Raw genomic sequence first — 22,643 nt, forward strand, 5'->3', positions numbered from 1 at the left:
CCTGTTTGGAGGCTTGCTGGCTGTCAGTGGTGGCAGGTGTTCTCGCCCTTTTCCCTTGATGGCAGGGTCATGCTCTGAAATCACGTAGGTGGGTGCTTCGGAGCCCACAGCTGGGGCCTGACAGAGCTGAGATTCCCACCAGGACAGAACTTTGCTGGCACTGACAAGTGGCAGTCTTAACATACGTAAAGCGAATGGAAAAGGGGAGTAGGAAGCTCACAGAGCCCAGAAGCTTTCTGCTTCTGTTGCTGAAGTGAGGAGAAGAGGCTGTGTCTCCAAGTCTGTGTTGCCCTCAGAAAGACCAGAGTCTGGCTTTGGCTGCCGGTTGGTGGCAGGGCTGTGCTGTGCCGTGCATAGCCCCAGATAGGTGCAGATCTTTCGGACCTGTTCATGCTTTGGCTAACGTGATGGTTTTCCTGCTTCTGATGTCTTTAAAAAACCCCCACCAAATACCACCCCCCCATTTTCCATGAGAAGTAGAAGGTGGGAAGACATGCTCACAGAAATTTCCTTCTTTATTTAATTTTCTGGTTTTATACATAGAGAAGCTATATTGTGGACAGCACAAGCATTTTCTGAGGTTTGATGTACTGGCATCATTAATGTGCAACTTGGGTAGCACAAATAAAATATGATTCTGATTTTTATGGCTCTCAAACTGCATCTACAGTTTAAAAATATGCGTATTAGTTAAAGTATTAAGCTGTATTAGCCTACTGTATGACAACACGATTGTGTTACTTGCAGCCTGGGTTAGTGGTTGTGTTACTCACATAGGAACAAGAGATGCTTGCTGTTAGGTAGGAAATTCTCACCATGAGAGGAAAGAACGTGAAAAGTTCCTCCCCTCTCTGTTGAATCAATACAGATAAGACACTGAAGCACAACTGCTACCACTTCTGCCTCTCCTATGGAGGATTTTCAGAAGTTGGAGGTTAAGGGCGCTAATTATCTTGACAGGCATGGATTTCTGCCTGCCATGTGGGAACATGCCAGGCTCTCTGTGGAGGGCTGAAAATGGCAAGGACTCTGACATGGAACAGTAGATGGGAACTGGTTTTAAGAGCAATTGGGCAAGCATTTTCACTCTCAGGAGGGAAGGATGGTTTCAGTCAAAATGAGGCTGCCCATAGATATGTGACTGGTTTTGACTGGTTACAGAGACTGCAGAGGAAGAATATGGAAAACTGAAGATGAGGGGAGGAAAGCAACCAGAAATGTGTCAAGTTTGGCAGCATGAAATGTTTTGCTACAGGTGTCTTCAAGTAAACCACTGTGCAAATTACAGGGGACCTACACGAAAATAGCGGGCTTGTCTTCTTCCATCACAAAAGGTGACGACAACAAAAATAATTATGTGTTTTAACGAGAAATCCTGACAAAAGGGTTTGATATGGGAAGGAGGTAGGTTTGATTTAGTTCTCAGTCAGTCCTTGGACTCATATAGCCAAAGGAACCAGAGCAAGAAAGCAAAGTATGTATGGTTTACAAGTGCATCTTCGCTTTGCAGGGTACAGCTGTACTTTGAATAATTGAAAAGAGCTGCAGTGAGCTGCCTTGACCAGAATTCAGCATTCTTGGCCACCTGTTGTGGATTGTACACTATTTTTTGACCCACAAGGCATTCAGAGTATGTTGCTGTACATAACAGATAAATCCATAAATAATAAGAAAAAAAACAGAAAAAAAAATCAGGCAAAAGGGGAATTGGTACAGATTAAAATTACCTATGTAATTGGCAGAAATAGCAGTGGGGGGAGCATTTTGTAGCGGTTATTCTGTTGTACAACTGTTGCCTAGCTTTCTCTTTGGTTACAAGTATGTAGATAGATTGGTCAACATGGCTCTAGCTAGCAGGTTACAAACAGGATCCATTTTGTGGCATGTTTTCCTTCTGGCCTGCAGCCTTTTCCTCTAAGTGGTGTGGAAGTAATGCTTAGGTGGCCAAGGCTGCTGAACCATTTTGGTGGTTCCTCTTCTGCATCGCCATCTAATTTGGGCCATGTGCATCTGTGCTGAGTAGAGGGGAGTCAGGCAAAAATAATGGCCCTGAGCATGGTATAGCATCTAGGAGTAAAAGCTGCCTTACTAGTGGCACAGATCTTAGGGAGTATCAGAAAACTGCAGTCTAAGTGATGTTATGGCACTGCCTGGGTTAGGTCCTGCTTGATTTAATATCCCATATTCCTACTCAGGCTGCAACACTAGAAGTCATTGGAGTTTTGCTAAGTACCTGGTTTTAAGCATTTTTTGGTCAGAGGCTGAGTTTTCCTGATGTAAGTCCTCAGGTCTTGAGCCAAAGACCATGTTATTGAAGTCCAGAGACATACAGCATCTTTGCTTTCTCCTGCAGCCTGTCTTTGGGCATTGAAAAACAAAGTTTCCTGGTAGGTAGAATCCTTCTGGTTTTCTTCTTTTTTTTTTTTTTTAAATTGATATTAATTTGATATTAATCAAATTTTCAGTGTCTTGTGTGCCTGCCTCTTGGTAAAGGTATACCTATGCAACAACACTGCTCTTCCAACAATTTTCCTTATCTTTGGTGATATCCATATATGCACAGTCCTGCCCTGTAAAGGGATTACTAAGAACTTCTGTAGTATGCATGTTTCTTGCAGGGCAGGATAAAAATTGATTCTTGTTTTACAAGGCAGTGTGGCTTTCACCCATTTTTTTTTAACATTACCATTAACATTACTCATTTTAATGTGTAATTTTAACATTGCCACATTAATGGCTGACTTACTATTTATTATTGTTCAGCCTGTGGTCTGTTTTTAAAGCTAAGTGTGCGTCTGTTTTCAAAGGAAAACCTGGGTAGCTAGATGAAAATGTCTCACTAATTTGCATTTAGCTTCTAAAATATGGTCATGGAAGAAATTAGTTTGATCAATATGTGAAGATATTTTTTATAATTTTGTCCTTTTCTTGACAGTTTTCTCTCATTTTCAATTCATACAATTATTTTTTTTGCCTCTGAGGTTAGTGTTGTCATCATTTTGTTCCTCTAGAGATCTTTCTTGTGTGATTATGGAGGAGGAGATGGTAGTCAGGATATGCACCTTCTAACAGACATTCCTTCTGAGGGATTCAGTGTGATGAAAGACAAATAGGGAGAACATCAAAACCAGCAAGGAAGGCAGAGCAGTCTGGCAAGACTCTTCTGGTTTTTGGAGAGTTTCAGGAAATAGGAGGGAAAAATGTTTTTGCCATAACTGCAGAGAAGCAATAAAAGGCTAGTGAAGGCAAAGGTTATAAACAAATCATTCGGTGCCGACAGAGGGTCCATAGATGCTGACAAGAAACAAATAAAGTGACTAAGGCCAGTACTCTGTTCTGATAAATTTCATTGATTTCTGCACCATGTCATTACAGTTGCAGCCTGTCCTGTTATCTTGTAGCTCCAAACCTTTCATTACGGCTTCAGATGATAACAGCTGTTGATATGCTGCAGGAGGTTGCAGTGTCTGCCATGGGGGTAAAGTAACATTTGCTAAGAAATAACTAGGAAAAACCCCATGGCTGGGTAGCTTTGATCTGCCTGTGGTGGTGTCCTTGCAGAGGACATTATGTGCCAATACTGCATCTGTTTCCTGGATGAGTTCACGAAGCCTTTATGAGAGCACACATGCTCTATAAAGCACTCTAACCAGAAGGGTCTCACGTGCTGTGTCAGCGCAAGCACTGTGCTGCTGTGCTGTGCCTGGATTTCTTCAGACCACTCTGGCAGGGCTGTCCAATGTCTACCTCTTTCACATAGACACGGGTATCTGAAGGTTTTTGCTGTTGTGACTACCCTACTGTTGGTGCCACATTAGGCAGTTTGTGTCTAGCTCAGGTATCTGCTTACTTACACGTGTAACAGCAACGTAAACATGTCTGAAGCTGTCAGTCTTGCACAAGCCTCAAGTCAACATTATTAACAAAAATAGAAAGCTAAAACATGAAAGCCGTCTCCAAATCCTGTGTGATTTCCTAACAGTATGAGGTGAGATACAAGGTACATCTGAATCCCAAGTGTTTTAAGGAAATAACCGTCTCCCTTTACTCTTGGTAAGCACAAACCCAACCATTAGTTTCTGGTTTGTTTCTCATCTGATGCTGGGAGGAGAAGGGGGCCTGAAGTGCAGTCTTAAGGAACATTTAGCAAAAGAGAGCACAAGCTGTGGGTGTGTGGTATAACCTGATCCTGGTATACACTACGGGAATGCTGGAAAGCTGCCAAAGCACCTGTAGACTGCTGCTTGGCAGGAGCATTAGAAAGTACTTGGTTCCCTCTTCCTTACTAAGACTTGGTAAAAGACTGAGAAGAGTATGCAAAGTGAAGGAAAACTGGGGTAAGAGGACAAAAGGAGCACAAACCAGGTCATGCTTGGTAACACTGTCTACAATACTGGAAATAACTGTGGACTGTTTGTTATTTTGAAGAAACCCAAGTTCCAGGTATGCTGAGATGAATGAATTTGAAAGGAACTCCTCTTTATTCAATAAAGATGCTGTATGGAGTTACTTATTGTAAGATTTCCATTCCTCTGCAACCCACCCCATCATACCAGCTCAAGGTGCTGCAGTGTTCCTGCAGAGGATCACAGTTCCACTGGAGCTTTTCTGTTCTTTGCTTTTATATACCAATTTGTATTAGTGGGCAGAAAAGGTTATTTATTTACTGCCATCCCTAGAGTAGCCCTGAATCTGTCACCTACTTCTGCCTTTGATCTAGTGTGTTGCTTGCTACAGTCCTGTCTGCCTCACTGTCCTGAACCTTTTACTCTTCTGCAGCTTCTGAGTAAAAATAAAAAGCCAAGGACAAGTTCAGGGAGTCCCAGGGATGCGGTTCCAATGACTTACTGCACAAATATATTTCAAGGACAGGCTTGGACTATGACTCCTGTCAGCTAGGAGAGAAGGTAGCATACAGGTCAGATACGAACACAGGAGAGATGAAATGACTCTCCAGGGGCCTGCCTCCTTGCCTACCCACTGCTGCTTGTTGCTCTTCTTAAAGACACTGAGGTTGCCTTGGAATAGGCTTGCTTGCTTTCCCTTGGCAAAAAATACTGACTTTGGGGGCTGATGAGGAGTACCTTTGACTGGAGGGTATGAAAGAGTGTGGATTATTGAGCATTAGGATAGGGGGAGGGCACAGGAAAGCCTACTGGTATCTAAACCTGAATCTTGGTTACGCCTGTGACTCTGCTGACACTATTTCAGTTGGAAAGAAGGATATGAAGGTGGAGGATGAAGCGCTGCAATTCTTAACCTTCCTTATGAGGGCATCTAAAATCCAAAAGTAGATCCATGGTTGATCTAAACCCTTTGTCTTCATGGGATTTATGCAGAGAATAAATCTTGGCTAATGTATGTGTTTTGTAATACTTTTTTCTTTACAACTCTGGAACACAGTTATGCCTTTGAAGTTTTCACGGTCTCATTGACGTTTTGCAGGGCTCCTTCCTTGCAGCGCCGTGGAATGCTGTGTTGCTTTTGGGAGGTTGCCACACCACGTTGTCTAGCCCCAGGCTAAAGGATTTTATTTATTTTTATTTTTCATTGTTTCAGCTGTTTTCACTTTTACTTTATTTTCATCCTCCAGCAGAATTTCTTCATGAATGTGGCACATAGGGTTTCTTGGTTTATGAGTTGCAGTTAGTTAAATAGCCTGCTGGATTTGTTTGCCCTTATCTGAGAAATTTTTATACTGTAGCAGCAACAGAATGAAAGGTGACACCAGGAGCTGAGCTCTTATCAAAGTGAGGGAAGAGATGGGAAAGTTGTTTTTCCAGAACACCGCTGATCTGAGCTTTTTCTAGCTGTCTTGTTCCTATTCAATTGAAGTCCCTGGATGAGACACTGTCACTCTTCTAAATGAAAAAGGAAATCTTTACTGGAGTATGTAGCAGTGTAATTTGCAATGTAACTGTATGTATGATTAAATTGCATGCATGTATATACATTGAGATCTGTCCTCTACAAACTCTGCATTCTTTTCTTAAGAATGATTTAAAAAAATATATTTTTGTAGTGGTTGCTTTTCTAGCCTGTGTTGCTTGTATGCTTTCTGCTCTTCATTACATAGGTTTTCTGTTACTGCATTAAATGACATTCTTTATCTCTTATTTTTACATTTTTTTGTCTTTGAGCCAGTTAAATGATCAATTAAACTGTCATTGTGAATGAAATCTGAATATGATTGTAGATCAGTAGCAAGAGAAATGTTGGCTGTCCTGTCTAAGGGCTATAACTTAACGTTCAGTCTTTTGTTATTTTCTTGCTTTCAATGAACAGGTAAGTACTGTTACCTTTCATAATAGAGTGACTGTTCGCAGAGGGGCTACTGAAGGCTTTGCTGTAATAATAAGGTGAAACTGATATGAAGAGACTCATCTTGTACAATAAAACATAGCTCTGTTTACTGATCTAGAAAAGGAGGAAATGTCTGAAGGTTTCCTTCTCATTTCTCTTGTAGGATTACCTTGACTGTATCACTGACCAGACCAAGCTCTCCCTGGGGACAGAAGAGCGATCAGCCCTGTTTGGAAACATACGGGATATCTACCATTTCAACAGGTAAATTCATATTGAACTAAGTGAAAACAGTTCCATAGCCTGCATTAATGAGGAGGGAGCAAGCCAAGCAAATGCTCTTTTATCACTTTAATACAGCCAAGATACATAAATTGAGAAATGGTCTACCTTCGATTCTCAGCAGGGTTGTTTTACTGAGATCAGATTTTTTTAAACTGTTTGTTTTATGAATAAAATGCAGTCTCCATTTACTTTTTTTTGTTTTCATGCTGGGTATTTCTGTGAATTTAAGTCTAACCGGCTCTGTGTCCTAACTGAGCCTAATGCAATACCACTGTGAATAAAATTCTTGCCTTATGAAAGAGACGTCATTTTATTCCAGCTATATTGGATCCTTTTGTATACCAATATACATCACCCAGATCTGGCTTTTGTAGTGTTTTATACTACTGGGAACTCCCTGAATTAATTTCTCAAAACTGTGTTCACGGACCTTTCATTTTTTGAAGGCTTTTGTTCAGTATCTTTACACCCTTCTCTAAAATTGGGCAGATGGGATTCTAGTGTACATGCGGAGCCTGAAGTAAAATTTCTTGCTTGTATAGCTAGTGCCACATTGTGTAGGATCTGCAGTATCTGCAGTTTTAGGAGCATGCTGCTGCTACTTTTGTCTGAATCCTCTATTACTACAAAAATAATGAACTTAATCAGCATTTAAGGAAAACCTGAATGTTCAATCGATGCAGGAAATGTATTGGCATAAAGTTCCCATGTCTTCTATATCCCATTACTCCTGTAAAAGCTCTCTTAGCTTTGCTATTGTTGACAAAACACCTCTCAAACTGCTGTGTTCTTCGAAGAAAAAAAGATAATTTAATTGAATCAAAAGAGGATTCTGAAGTGGAAGACTAGTGTCAAAGAGCATCTTTCAGTGTTCATTCAGTGTTTTTCCATCATCATGGGAAGCTACTTTAAAGTGCTTCAGCTGCTGGGATTGCTGTTCAATATCAAAGGGAAGAGTGGGGACGAATCTATTCAGAATTTATGGACAAACATGAAACCTAAGATCTCTTCCTGAAACTTAAAACAGCTGCTGCAGAGTAATGGAAATACACTTAGCTGAAGCAGGACACAGCAGCTTTCTAGTTACAGCTGACTTGACTGAATGTCTAACATGGTGGAAAATACATAGTGGTAGCCTGATCATGTGTTTTAGAGCCATGAGACAATGATTGTGAGCTTACAGCTTCCCAGTGGTCACAGGATGGGAAAAAACAGTCCTGGTGATTATATTTTCTGATCCTTCAAAAGCTAGAGAAATGGCAGACTTGGTAGCTAGGCCACATTTATGCCAGCATCATTGCCACTATTACCTGATAAAAATACCTTCAAGTATGATCAGTCATTTTACAGAATAATTGAGTTGCAAAAAAAAGATTTGCAGGGGATAAGAAGAAAAAAAAAGCAAAAAAAAAAAAGCAATTGGGGGCAGTTTTAGAGATAGATATGTTACAGTGGTTAAAACTCACTGGAAAGTTGTCCAAAGTCTCTAGTAAGTTACTGATGTATTTCAGGCCTTCTAATTTAAAATTCTGTATGGAAATTGTGAGCTTTTAAGACTGAACATTCATTGTAGATCCCAATATAGCTTTCAAGGATTAAGTTCCCTCCTGTGACATTTGGCATGTAGCTTCTGGGTCCTAAACATACTCTAGAGCCTTTTTATTTATTTTTACCTTTGAAAGAGGTCCATTTGGCAGTTCTGTGTTAGTAGTTTCAGATGCTTTTTGTGAGCATGATTTTATAGTTTCAGAATTACCTTGTTTTTCTCAACTTTGAATTTGACCATTAATCAGTGATCAAAGCTTTTAGTCTTGGGGTTTTTTGGACTTTGTATAGATCTGAGAAATTTCCTTTCAGTACATGGGAATTTCTCTCAGCTAAACTGCTTATGATTTTTAGGTGTTCCATTGATTGGCAGAAATGATGGTCAGGATGGTAACTGCTAGTCCTGTGACTATGATCTCTTTTTGGAAAGCTATTTGTTAAAGCAGAATCACTGACTATATACTGGTCCCCTGGCCCTGCTCTGTCTCTTGGTAGAAGGTCCCCCACTATTCATTTATTTGGAAGGGGGAAGTGTTCTCCAAGTCAGCATTTTTTGTATTTCTTCCCTGACCTCTCCTGTCGAGATTCTCTCCAGTGTCAGTTTAGGATAAATTCTCCAGCTGATACCATGACTCAATTCTGAAAGGGGAACTCTGCAGAGAAAATTGCTCAAGTTCACTACTTCTACCAACACTCAGATGGTCTTAGGAGAGGCCAGGCTGAAACCTCTGCTGCTGACACAGATGCATGGTCCTTGTCCATTGGTGACTACTGAAGCACACAGATAGAGCACAGGCCGTTTTCTGTAACTCCTGTATTCAGCAGTTCCTGTGCTCTGAGCTTCACAGTGGTAAGGGCTGCTGGCTTGTTGTCAGGAGGAGCCTTCATAAAACCTGTAAGAGCTTACCTTTAATGGAAAAGTTGGGGTTTTTTTCTGAGTGGAAAGAAATTAGTCTTGGCCACAGGATTTTTGTGACAGTGTAGTTGTATCAAGGCTAAATTCTCTTGATTGTTGTTTTCTTTTTACTGAAAGTCTGGACTTTTCAGATTAATTTTACAGAACTTTATATGGTGAAGGTATTCTACCATGAAGACCAGATTGTGCCTGCTATGTCCATTTTTGTTTTGAATGCTGTGCTCTGTCAGGCATTGAGAGAATGAAGTTTTTCAGAGGTGCTGTTACTTTCACATTTATGGCTAGACTGTGCAGTACTTGGTCATCAACTGTTTTTTTTTGTCATGAGTTCAGGACAAACCGTGCTGTTTCCTTCCTGCATCTTTCCATTCCTTCCATTCCATCAAAATGGCCCTGTCCGATGCCCCTGTCATTAGCATCTCTCGCTCACTCCAATTCAGATCAAAACAGAGGAGAAAAATACTTGTGTCTTTTTTAGATTTTATTAATTTTATGTCATCACCATACCATTTTAAAACAAGTGCCTTGCCTGAATTGTGTGTGCAAATGCGGTGATTATTTGCAGACCTATAAATGTGTTTATCTCACTCCTCTTGACCTCCTGTAGTTAACAGCATGATACTAACCTGCACTTTGCCCTACTGAAACTCTTCACGCATGAGGGGAAAATAGATGTATTGCCTTGAAAATAATTTGTACTTCAAAAAATGAAAGCACCCTAAAAGACATTGTTATGATACTTTTATTCATTTGACTTGAAAAGATAACCAAAGCACTGCATGAAAAATTGTGAATCTCTTTATGCTTACCTCTCTCATCCCAAGGGACTTAGCATTAGCTATTGATGATGGTCATACAGATGCAGATTTTTCCAGCCCATGATAACCCAAGCCATATAAATCAGTACATGGTCTTAAACTTGCGGTCTGCTTCAGTCTGAGTCTTGTTAGTGATTCAGCTGCAAGAGCATGGAGCTCCTCTGATGGTGCTCCCTTGTGCTCCCTTCCTGCCTGGGTGACTGGCACAAGTTGAGTCACAGAGGCCGAGAGCTGTGGTATCATCTCTGAATAGCATAAAATCTCTGGCTAGTCAGGTGAGGGGAACTAATGCTTTTCTCTATTGTTTCTTCTGCCTCTTGCCAGGTACTTAGATGTAGCCTATAATAATAGCCCTCCTTTTTCACATGTCAACTTGGTATTATAGGGATTTATTTAAGTTTTTCAGGATTCCTGGGCATGACAGATTTGTTATTTTTACAGTGGCAGGCTGTTCTTGCCAATCTCATTTTTACCAGCCAGGAGAGACCGAAGAGAGTGCAGTATAGGTGACAAAATCTTTCAAAGCACAGCACACACTATGGGCTTGTGCTGAAGACACAAGCTACTAGCATATTTACTGCATAAACTTAGACTCACTGCATGAATATATGAAATCTTTAAGTGTTGCATTACTGTAGCCTGTAGGAGAAATAATGTGGTATTATAGGAGACCAGTAGGAATAAAATGGCAAAGTGCTACATACTCTAAGCCATCAGGAGAACGTCTGCCTGCTGGACAGCAGGAATCCTCTGAGCCTGTTCAGAGTGGTTGATGTTATTTCCAAAACTCATGCGTGGAACACAGTCAGTCATTATAACTAATGGTTATGGTCACTGTTGCTAAGCTTGCTGCTTTTGCTAATGTAAAGGAGCTTCATGAGTGTGGGGTATCAAGCAAGGGTCATATTTTTATTCCCATTTTGATGAAGGGAGAAATTGTGTGGAGATTAAATTGTTGCTGTACAGAGTAGCTTAGTGACCACTTGAACCTAAAGTCTGTGTCTTTGTTCCTTGTGACTGATTGCTGATTTTCTCCCCTTCCTTCCTCCAGTAATTAAAGAAGCAAAGAGCAAGTCAGGAAACTTTTCTGGTTTACTCATTTTCTTGCTTACAGAGGGAAATTGTGTCTGCTTGGAGGGGAAAAGGGTAGTTCCCTAGGTACAGGCTTAGCAACTCTTATGCAAAACTCATTCGGGGAACCAGCTGTGAACTGGGAAAAAAGTAGCCCTAAATAGAAAATCATCTGATGAGAAGGAGGGGAGGGAAAAAAGTTCTTTCAGAGAACAATTTGGCAGAAAACTCGGTTTCTTCTCTTGTTTTTCTGAGTACATCTCTCAGTAAGACTAAAGACGATTTGGGTCAAGGAGAGACCTTTGAGGTTTTCTTCTGCTTAAACTCTTTCTTTTGCTGATTTGGCTTTCAAGAACTGTGTTTCATACAACAGTGAACATGCTCCCTTATTGCTTTTCTCCTGTTACAATGAATTCATTTCCTGCTTGGCATGTCAAAATTATAAAATCCTCTCAGTAAGGTTTTATTTTTATGCGTGTAGAATTTATATATTTGCTTCCAGAAAACTTGTTCCAGGCTAACCATTTTTCTTCAGTGAAGAGACCCACTAAAGGTAGACAAATTGTCCTGAGTGAGCTTATTACCATTCTTCTTGTATGTGTAATACATCCCTGGTTCTCATCTGTGTTTTTCAGACCAGCTTCTCATCTCCTTCAGTCAAGTAAAGCTCCTAGAATGTACAATGCCTTCATAGGACAGGGCATGTGCTTCAGTATCTTTTAAATTTCATTAGTTTTAAATTGTGTTAGTTGATATACGAGCTACCAAGATGTGCCATAATTGTCTTTCCTTTTCCTGCTCTTTGCTTTAGTGAACTTCTGCAAGATTTGGAAAACTGTGAAAATGATCCTGTGGCTATAGCAGACTGTTTTGTTTCCAAGGTAAGTGGCTACTGCAGGAGTCTGCAGCACACCAGTTGCAGAGTGATACGGGTGAAATAAGATTCATTTATTAGCTTTTGAGACCTAATTCTGACAGCTTGTGTGACTTCAGCCAAGAAAAATTAGCAAATCTATGGAGAGGGAAGGAGTTTCTCTTAGTACGTGATAGGGATATGCCTCTGATTTGCATTTTATAAAAAAATAAAGGTGTTATTTTCTTCAATAAGTGTATCTGAACTGGAGGAGCTGTTGATCTAGGGTTCATTTTTAGATCACTTTTTGTGGAGTATTACAGGGATTATTTTTTTTCCTCCTTTTTTAATATAGGTGATCAAGTGGTATTCCAGTTATGCCTTGTCATCTTAAAAAAAACTAGAGAATACAACTTGGCTTCATTTTTAGAAAAGGCAATAACCTTAACGTACTTGTGGCCATATTGTTTTCCAAAATACATTTTTTTCCTGAATCCAGCAGCCATACCTTTAATTTTCTTTTTAAAGGGGATGGTCTAAAGCCTAGCTTTAAGATTCAAATCTCATTCTTTCCAAAATAATTTGAATTTTCTGAACATTGATCTGACATCTTCATTCTGTTGGGCAAGTCTGAAGCCAAAAATTATGGAGAAGTTGTTGTTAGGTGCAGGAGAAATACAGGGAACCAAAGTAGGTGTCCTTCATTGTAGGAAATCCAGAGAGCCAGTCAGGGGGAAGGGGCATGGCTATAATGGGTAGGACAAGACATTAAGCAGTTTGGGCTACAGATGACTCTAGTTCACTGCAGACTTCACCAGAGAACCTACATATGCCTGGAATCTGTAGAGCCCAAAGGTGTTAAGAAATAATGCCATCTCCATGGTATTTCTGGGGAAAGAGGAGTGTAAGAGTGGGCATGTAGTTGTTTAAATTTGGATAATCTCTCCTTAGGTGTGTTTGCCTTTTTAAAACAAAAACAAAAACAAAACAGCAAAAACAAAAAACCAAACCCTGTCATGTTTTGTACTTTGTCCTGATCTCAATATTGCCAGCACCAAGCATTCAATGTAGTAGGCCTAACACAAGGATTTAAGATTAACTGGACCACCCTCCTGTGGTGGTCCAGAAATTTGTTTGGCACTGTTGTGACACAAGGGATTTTATTGTAAAGGGGAGTGATGATACCATCTTAGTGCTGCTGTTTTGCCAGATCACTTGCTTGAGTTGAGTTTGAGAAAGTTGTTACTTATCTAGTAATTGATCTTTTGTGAGTACTGAGAGATCTTAGTACTGGCATCACTACTACAAAAGTAGGATGTATTTTTGCCCCATTGAAATGGGGTTTATGGCATGTTGTTATCACTCCAAATAGCCTATACTGAATTGAAGGAGAGAGAATGGGGTAAGGGTGAGTGCAGAGTCCTACTTCTGGAACGGAATAACCCCCGGTGCACGCTGGGTCCAGCTGACTACGAAACAGCAAAAAAGGATCTGGGGTCCTGGTGGACGAGAAGTTCAGCTTAAGTCAGTGGAGTGCCCATGCAGTGAAAAGGCCAATTGTGAGGCCTTCAGGATATTTACAGATAGCACAGTTTGGAGCTGGTAGATCTTTCTGCTGTGTTGCTTGCTTATAGCTGGGTCCGCTGGGACTACTCCTGGCTGGAACATGAAACAGAGGTGGTGCAATGATAATAGCAAGTCCAGGAAAAACTTGGGCTCTCATTCATATTGGCCAGCTGAAAGGAGTTTTCTGGTAGACTCTCTGGCCATTAGTTCCAAAATCCATCTGCATATCATTGCTTATGCTTTTTGTTCCCTTGTCAAATGCTTTTAGCATTTGTATTATTGGCAGGCAACTGCCCGATGGCTCAGAAATTGCTAGAGATTGCAGTCCTAATGAGCATTTTTTAGCTTCATCCAGACAAGTGCAAACACTTAAAAGCAAAATCAAACAATACCAAAATATCCCACAGTTCTGGTTTTGGCCGTGAAGATGTCATTACAGCAACTGCTGACTGTCTTTAACAGACTCCAGTTGTCCATTCTTGGTTGCTTGTATCTTCCCAGCATTGAGTAGTGGAAATAAAACTGCCTTTTTTGGCAGTATACAGTCCTTCAAGTCTTAGGGGACTTTGGCCATTTATTGTTTGATGGCTTCGGGTGTGCTAGATCTTCACTGTGAGTTAAGCACAGGGATAATATCATGCTGAAGTCATAGCTCACAGCCTTAACTAATGGATGTAGCTCTGCTGGAGCTTCTTTAATGCTTCCAGTGGAAGTGTGCTTAGGTTACACGAGCTCTGGATCTAGTGCCATTTTTTTCACCCTACTGGTTCAGCTGTGAATACCATAGGCATTGGGAATTTAAATGTATACTCAAGTTTTCACTGTAAGTACTGTGTTTGCTTCTTGCATTTCATGAAGTTCAGTAACTGCATAAAGTAATAGCCATTTCTTTCTTCAGGACTCATGTGAAATGACACAAAGTTGGTTTGCATGTATAACAGAGCAATTATGGTTAAAGTAACTCTGGAGCTTGTTGGAACGAAAATATTTGATATTTGTGAAAACATGTAGGGAGCTTAATTTTTTAAGGTCTGGTTTTGGACCGTATTTGATAGACTGTTTCTTTGAACTTTGTTACTTGGTTTTGCACAGTAAAATTTGTTGGATAGCATATTATACTTTCCTCACACAATCGTACGTCACTCTGTTTCCTGTGTATAATTTTCATGCTTGAGTAGTAAACAGCCTTGCAACTTTTACTTTTAAGGGAAATACAGTAAGGATTATCAAATCACATTAGCACACTTTGAAGAAAAACTCATAATTTTGGATTTGAATCTTTATCTTAACATTTGTTGTGCTGAGTGCCCAAAGTAAATAGTTCCTAAAATGGCAGCTTTTATTTGTTAACAGACTTCAGCAAGATGTCTTTAGTGTAAATTAGCCAGTGACATAAAACTCAATAACAGATAAAATAACCGTGCAAAGCTATGACTTTATAGAAATATTTAATAACATTTTATAACATTGTATTAAATCCCTTGGCTTCCAGATATTTTCATTCATTAATAACTCACAGGCAAATAGACACAAATGTGGAAAAGCACGCTTTTTTAAAGCATGTCTGGTCATGACCTTTCTGCACAAAGATGCAGATGATACACATCGGTATTTGTTTAAACAGTGTGGGATGGCTGCTGCATGGAAATAACCTGCCACTGAGAGTAGTGATGTACTAGTTTAGTTTCTACCAGCTCTGGTTCTGTCTCTTTGTCTAGAGGAACTGTATTAACTCTAGTATGTTAAATGTCTTGGAGACATTTTGCTGGTAACTGTAATCGGAGGCTGATGAAAGGGTTTCAGTGCAAGCTTAGCTATAGCTTAATTATTCACATAAAAGATTGTTTATACGTTTTCTTGCCAACCTAGTCTTTCCTTTTCATAGTAATGATGCCAATGTTAATTAGAAGATTGACTTCAGTATTCCACACGTTTACATTTAAGTGAGTTGTTGTAAAGGAGAGCTTAACTTTGGCACGTCGCTTTTCTCACTCAGCACCCCAGAAATTCAGAACATATGTTTTCTGAAAGACACACCAACAGCTTAACCAAGGGGAAAGGGAGAATTACTCTAATCTAGCATCTCATTAATGAAGAGGAGATCCAGGCAATTGGCTTCAGCTTACACTCTGACTCAGCTCATCTTCTCAGCCTCCATTTTCTTTTAAAGTGCCTTTTATGGCTGTAAAAAAGCACAGTGCACCGAGAGTTGAGAGAAGATCAGGGCTGTAGCCACGTGCTTGGCACTTCACTTCTTGCGGAGGAGACGAGCAGTGAATTGATTCAGCAGTGGGGGACAAGCTAAGTATAGCTGGGATCTACTCATTCTTGGCTTCGCTCTTGAGAGGGTGACTTGTAGTCAGTGCAGACCCAAACTCAGCTTGGGTCTCAGTTTTTGCACCCTCTACCACAACAGCTTTGGGCCCCCAGATTAAAAATGAACTCTAGAGTGATTCCAGTTTCCCTGCAGAGATCATTTTTAATGTGTTTTGGAGGCAGTTGAGGTGAACGAAACAACTCTCAAGCTGAGTAAGTTTAAGAATGTCCAAAGAAATACTGATGAGCATAATTGGCATTTTGCTTACATTGTGAAAGTATTGATAGAAATATATTAAATCCATCTTAGTCGTGGTTTTTCTGTTGCTTCTGAACATAGTTCACAGCATTGGCTTTAGCCTGCACGGCTTGTACCCTGATGTACTCCCAGTAATGCAGTGCTCTCTCTGGGGAGTCTGCAGTGGAGCAGAGAATGCGAGCTGGGCGTGTGAACTAAAAGTCCCTTCTTTGACCACTCAGAAGTGCTGGGTCACCAGGCGGGCAGTGGGAGAATGGCCACCCCAAGTTGTGTGGCTTCTGCAGACTGAGGGAGAGCCTCTCTTGGCCACTCTCCCAGTGCGTCCACATGAATCCTGCTGAGCCTAGGCAAGGTGTATGATGTTGATTCACACCAGCTTCCTAAGCTTGAATGCATATCAACAATCTCATTCTGGAGGCAAAATATGTGTAATTGACTTTCTACTGGCGTTATGCTTGCATAGCTCGGTAAAAGTAAATGCTCTTAGTAAAAGTAAATGCTTTCTGATGGTTTCATGTGATGAAATGAGCTGTGGCGCAATGAAGCGAGTACACATGTAAGTGCAGTATGAAATTTGGCATCATGTCTGTTCAGCAAGCAGGGATGATTGTGAAACCATTCTTAAAGTTTTTAGAGGTGTTGAAGGCATGAGAAACTACCTTTTTTTTAATAAAAGTTTGTTCCACTTCATAACTAGACTAAAATTCTTTTAAAACCAAAAATCCTATTGCAAGTAGTTTTGACCTTGTGTAAAAAAACAAAACCAAAAACCAAAACAAAGAGGGAGAGTGTGAAAAGGCTCCTGGGATTTCAGACTTGCTTTTGATTTTGTGGGGAATGTGCACTCAGACCACTCTGAAACCCTGAAGTGTTTGGCTTTGTTTTACAGATAATGCTTTCACTTGTTAAAATTTCACAACAGGTATTATTTTCTTTTTGCTTTGAAGAGCAGGACAATTGTGACTATATTTATGAGCAGAATATATAAATATATATAAAATAAATTGGCACAAAATGTTCTGTACTTTGCTTATGAAGTAGTTCTATAAATTGCATTATTCTGTGATTGTAGCCATGGGAATATATTACAAATTATACCAAAAGCCTCTAAACAAAAACCATGTATTAATATATGCATATATAAACTAAATTGCTTTTTTCGTCATACTGAATTTCATACTAATACTCTCTCTTAAGCACCTGACTTATGAGTGCTAGCTCTTTTGGTAGTGATTGTCCAAGAAAATTACACAGTGTCATGTCTGCAGTGCTCTGAGGTTTGTTAGTTCTTTGTTTTGAGTAGAGAGGTTTTGGAGCTGTGGCCGGGATCCCAAGCGTGGGCATGAACAGGCTATGGCACAAGTTCACTGTCTCTGGATGTGGACATGGGGTGTAGGTACACCACCATAAAAACTAGCTGTGACAACAAAATTAGTTTCAAGCGTGAAAACCCAAGCAAAATTGTTTAACTGATTTGTATCAGGACTACATTTAGTTGGTTTCCAAGAGAAGAGCAGTTTAATAAGCTTACAGCCCACTAGTGAGTAAATGGGTATTGCAGTGCCCTAGAGAAACATTTATTAGAAGTTTGAGTTATTTATTTTTCAGAACAATTAATATTGAAATCCAGTAAGAAATACTGAAATGGATTGTAATGACTTGTACTCAAGTGGAGTAAAATCTTACTTTATATGGGATCCTTATGAATCACTGCCTGGTGGAGAAATGAATGGCACAACCTGCTTTACCCCTGCGAGAGGGGGAAGGGAGCAGTGCTGTTGGAAGTGGGGAAGGCTGCTGCCTGAGCTGGCTCTTTCTGATGAATGGCCAAAAAAAACCCAACCCCAACAATGAGAAACAAAAGCCACAGCCTGAGTCAGCCCTCTCCCCAAGTGGTGTTGCTCCTCAGCACTGTTGCCTTCTGTAAAGGCAGGTACTTGGTCTCGCCATTTACCAGTGACCACCCCTTGCGGAGCACAGCTATTGTGCTGCAGAATGCCAGGGTCCATTCTGAAGATGCTTCGAGTGGAAACTGGGGTCTTGTTTACTACTGGAGGATTGCTTTTTATTGGTCTAGGGCTCAGGAAAGAAAAAGTAATTGATTTTTGGGACCACTTTGCCATTCTGCAGTGCTTTCTTATTCTTTAGGATTTCATCAATCTGCAGAAATTGCATATTATTTAGGATAGAAGTTGATAGGCAGATGTCAACTTAAAGCACGTGGAATGTTTCTGGAAACCTGTTCCTGCACAGAATTAAATGATGGTGATTAAGAAAAAAATCTTAGGCCAAGGATGAAAAAAATTAAACTCAGGCTTTTGCTCTGAGAAACTTGTCAGCATTAGGTGTGGGCAATTTCACTGTGACAGACAAATGTGAAAACCCACCGAAATCTAGTTACAACTTGTTTGGGTAATAACGGTCTGCTTTCACAGAGTCATAATTTACTTTTTTTTAAAAAATCCCTTTGTGGCTTCTAATTTTCACACTTAGGCTGTGCTTAAATGTGAAAGTATTTATAGTTGCTTGAAAATCGCACACCAAACATAACCTGCAAAACTTACTTCTCCTAGTAAGCAGTTGTGTGCTGTAGCACACAAAAAACTATGTATGTGCAAGTCACCTGTTTGAAAGGGAGGTTGGGTTGGTGGGTGGTGTTTTGTTTTGTTTTTTAAGATGCGTAGATTGTCATAAAGGACCTTGGAGGCTCTGTTGCTAAGCCACTTGTTTCATCTCTGTGTAGGTTTCCTTGCTTTTTCCTTCAAGAAAAGGAAAAATCTCCCCCCGCCCCGCCCCCGAAAATGAAATTCAATAAATAGGTCTCTGGTAGTGTTAGGACTGACGCATTGAAAGTAGAGAATTCATTGTTCAGCAACTGGAGGAGGCGTTGTCTTGATGTCATCATCTTTATCTTGCACATGTATTAGCTGCTAGTTTGACAAAATCTGAATATATAAACATTTCCTCCCCATGCAGAGTGAAGATTTCCACATATATACGCAGTACTGCACCAACTACCCAAGGTAGGAATTCTGGGTTTCCTTATTCATTTGTCCTTGGCCAGTTTATGTAATGCAAATTACAGTCTACATCAAAAAATCGGCTTCTTCCCCTCCCAAATTGGAGGAAGGGTCAAGGAGTTTACCTTTTTTGTAAAATAAAATAAAAAAAAATAAAAAAACCAAACCTGCCCAGAATGAAATATGCTCATCTGAAGTTTTGTTCTGGCTGTTCTTACCACTCATTGCTATTATCCTCCTTTAGAAAAGGTATGGTCTTATTTTGCAGTGCTCCAAATATATAATTCCCAGTAAGAGAGAGTGGTTGCATGTGAAGGGAAAGCATAACTGAATGCACGAATAACTTAAAACCCAAGCCCAACAGAAACAGCAGTGATTGGATTAGGAATTTGCTGCCCTGTTTTACAAGGGAAGAAAGAATTCTTGACTTTACCTAGAGACTTACAGAGACAGTGTGTCTCAAAGCTCTGTATTGATGTTTCCAGGTCGGTGGCTGTGTTGACAGAGTGCATGAGGAACAAGGCGCTGGCCAAGTTCTTCAGAGAGCGGCAAGAAGCGCTGCAGCATTCTCTGCCCCTGGGCTCCTATCTCTTGAAACCTGTCCAGCGTATCCTCAAGTACCACCTGCTTTTGCACGTAAGCATCCATTAGAAATTTATTTAGTTTAGGGCTACTGCACATCAAAGTTCCTGCCTTTGGTACAAGGCTTGATGGTTAGAAAGGTTCTGGGTTTCCTTAAATGCTCTTTCTTTTGGGGATGTTTGATTTCTACATATGGAGATTTTTTCTGTCTTCATCTCTTCACAGAATATGCATATATTTGGAGTGAGGAATTTATGGTAATTGTCTTAGACACATTGAATCAATCTGTGCATCCAAATAATTAGGGGTTTTTTTTTTTTTTGAAAGCTGGTCTGTAATTCTGAACTTGTTTGGAAGATTCTTTTAATGAAAAAACAATTTTGTACACAAATTTATCGTTCCAATGAAAACCAGCATTTTTCCACATGTTGCAATGCTGGGGGTGGTTGAAAGAGGGACTAAAGACATATAAACACCCTGATTGGTAAGAATTTTGTGGAGAGGAATGACTGAGGAAGTGGGGACTCTTTCCATATTCAATGAATTGAGTTAAGCAAGTTTCGGAAATTCCTGCTTTATTGTTAATGTTTTCCACATCTGTTTCCTATTAGAGAGTCATATTCTAGTGAAGTGTAAAGACACTGATCCTTATTTAAAACGTCTGATGCTTTTCTGCTCTCCAACTGTAAAATAATGCCTAGAGTAATTCTGTCGGGGGTTTGCAAGTGTGCAGATATGTTCTGTGTTTTAAGAAAGCTGTTAAACTCTGTCTGAAAAGGTCTCCTGCCAGCATGCTGTGCGCTCTTTCTGTGCGCCTCTGCTCACAGCGGCTGCTTGCAAGTATAGTTGCTGCTAAACTGACCATAAAGGCTTGGCTTTGTTAGTCATCTTATGTTAATTAAATTGATAACAACATGCAATAGTAACGAAAGCAGGAGCACTGCATTTGAGTAATCGCAATGCAAAGACAAAATAGTGCAGATAAAAACATAGTATTGAGTCTAGCTGGAAAAATTCATTTAGAAATAACAGGACTTTTTTTCCCCCTGTCTTAGGAAATAGAAAACCACCTTGACAAGGACACTGAGGGCTATGATGTGGTGCTGGATGCCATAGATACAATGCAGAGAGTGGCGTGGCATATAAATGACATGAAGAGGAAACATGAACATGCCATCAGGCTTCAAGTGGGTTCCCAAAGAGATTTTATGGGTGTTTGTGAGCTGTTTTTGTCAATATAGATGCCAGTAATATTTTTTAGTTTATCTTTTCTTTTAATCTTTGTCAGTCATAATTTAGACTCCTGTTGAGTATGCCTGTGGCTGTTTGATCTTAGAAACCATGGTCATAGCTGCTGCAGGAAAATCTCAGACATCTCTACCCTACAAGCAGCATCCTGTAAAGCATTTATTTTGCAGTAATATGGAACTTAAGATAACTTTTCTTTCTTCCATTCCCTCAATTGTACAGCACTGCTGTACAACCCTAGGGCATGGCTTTGTTCAGAAATCCTGTGGTTTCCGATTTCTCCCCTTTGGGCTGATTAATTTTGTTTGGAGGCATTTCTTGTGCTGCTTCTTGTTTGAGTACTTTTCTCTTGGGCTTTTGAAGACTCATTATCAGTTGCTTTGTGAAAAGTATAAACTAGAAACATGATAGTTAGAAAAAGGTTAACTTCACTTCAAATGAAGAATATTTGAGGAGAAAACAAAAGCTACACCCTGATTAATTTTTGGCTTCGAGAGCAAACTCTTTTGTAGACTTTTTACAGGTCTTCCGTTCTGTTTCAAATCTCCCAGTGAATCACGATTTCATGTTACATTTTCATCAGCAGTATTTATATTGCTTTAAGAAATCTGGGGGGATTTTTTAGTTTATAAAAGGGAGTATTAGGCTGATATCATTCCAGAAATCTACACCATGTTATTCTTTATCCCTTTTTTTTTCTTTTTTAACATAAATGCAACTTATTTGCCCTCATTTTTTGTGGTTTGTTGTTGTTTATGCATAGGGAGAATAGAGTTACATTTGATAACATCTTGCCTGCAGCAGTGTAACCTTTGCCACACATTGCTGGAAATGCATGCTAATGACTTTTAATAGCAGTCTGCTATAAATCTGAGTAATGATAACCAGTAATATTTGGCAATAAAGAGGGTTAAATGCTTTTGGAAAAAAGCATTATCTTTTTTTAATTTATTGAGCTCAGCTGGCAAATGTATGGGGTTGTGGAAAATGTTTATGTTCATAGTTACCCTTTAAAAAAAATAAAATGTTTCTGCAACCATGAGGATAGGTCTTCTGTGGGCTATCGAACTGCTGTTTGGTTTGTAATGCTGCAAGTACTGCGGCAGCAGTTCCTGTGCAAAGTCCCCCTCAACAGTGATGGACTTGATCCCTCTGCTATACCCTGACTTATTTAAAAGTTCCTGGAGAGATCTGATAAAATACATTTTTTTTCATTCATTATGTTTAAATTTTTTGTTATAACAGTCTTGTGTATAGTCCAAAGTATGTTGCTTTGGTGTTTTCTTCCTGTGAATGCTCTAGGCTGCATCTGCTTCAAATGTACTGAGATGTTTTCTAGCTGAATGCTGTATTAAAGTGTAAGGTCCTAGAAAGACCAGCCTAGGATGAGGAAATCTGTCCCTGCTTTGCTAATGCTGCCAGGTTTAAAGTCTAATGGATGTTTTTAAAGACTTCCATAGTTAAGGTTTAGTCTGCTTTTAGAAGTTGCTGTCCCATCCTTAAGTTCTATGTCATTGCCACTGACAGAAAAAACAAGCAACCCAAGGAAACAAGAATAGCCATAGCTAAGTGACACAGGCTTGTGAAGATGTTCTTAGCTGTTTCTCCAGCCTTTTTTTTCTGAAGTAATAAAGAAGGTGAGAAATATCTATGGTATGTATACAAATAATTAAAAATACAAATAAATCTTCATCTTCAAATGATCAGTTGACCAAATCACTTCTGGTCCTTTAGTCTTCTAAAAAGCATCTCTTCAGTCTGAACACCTCACAGAAGTGTCTTCTGTGATGGGCCTAGAGGACACAGGCACGGCATTATAATTCATCCAGTGGGGGACCACACAACTTCAGGAGGATACCCA

The 22,643-nt window shown here is 39.8% G+C and overlaps 1 protein-coding gene across 5 annotated transcripts in view; it reads left to right on the plus strand.

Annotated features, from left to right (window-relative positions):
- The window catches only part of PLEKHG1 (pleckstrin homology and RhoGEF domain containing G1), a 130,422-nt gene that overhangs the window by 92,391 nt on the left and 15,388 nt on the right, over positions 1 to 22,643 (plus strand). For all 5 annotated transcript variants that reach the window (XM_074818750.1, XM_074818752.1, XM_074818751.1 and 2 more), the window contains 5 exons: positions 6,467 to 6,567; positions 11,750 to 11,819; positions 18,909 to 18,955; positions 19,438 to 19,588; positions 20,590 to 20,721. In XM_074818750.1, the coding sequence (XP_074674851.1) occupies positions 6,467 to 6,567; positions 11,750 to 11,819; positions 18,909 to 18,955; positions 19,438 to 19,588; positions 20,590 to 20,721 (501 nt within the window). The remainder of the gene's footprint in view (positions 1 to 6,466; positions 6,568 to 11,749; positions 11,820 to 18,908; positions 18,956 to 19,437; positions 19,589 to 20,589; positions 20,722 to 22,643) is intronic.

The sequence above is a fragment of the Strix aluco genome, chromosome 3 (assembly GCF_031877795.1).
Source record: "Strix aluco isolate bStrAlu1 chromosome 3, bStrAlu1.hap1, whole genome shotgun sequence".
Classification (NCBI taxonomy): Eukaryota; Metazoa; Chordata; class Aves; order Strigiformes; family Strigidae; genus Strix; species Strix aluco.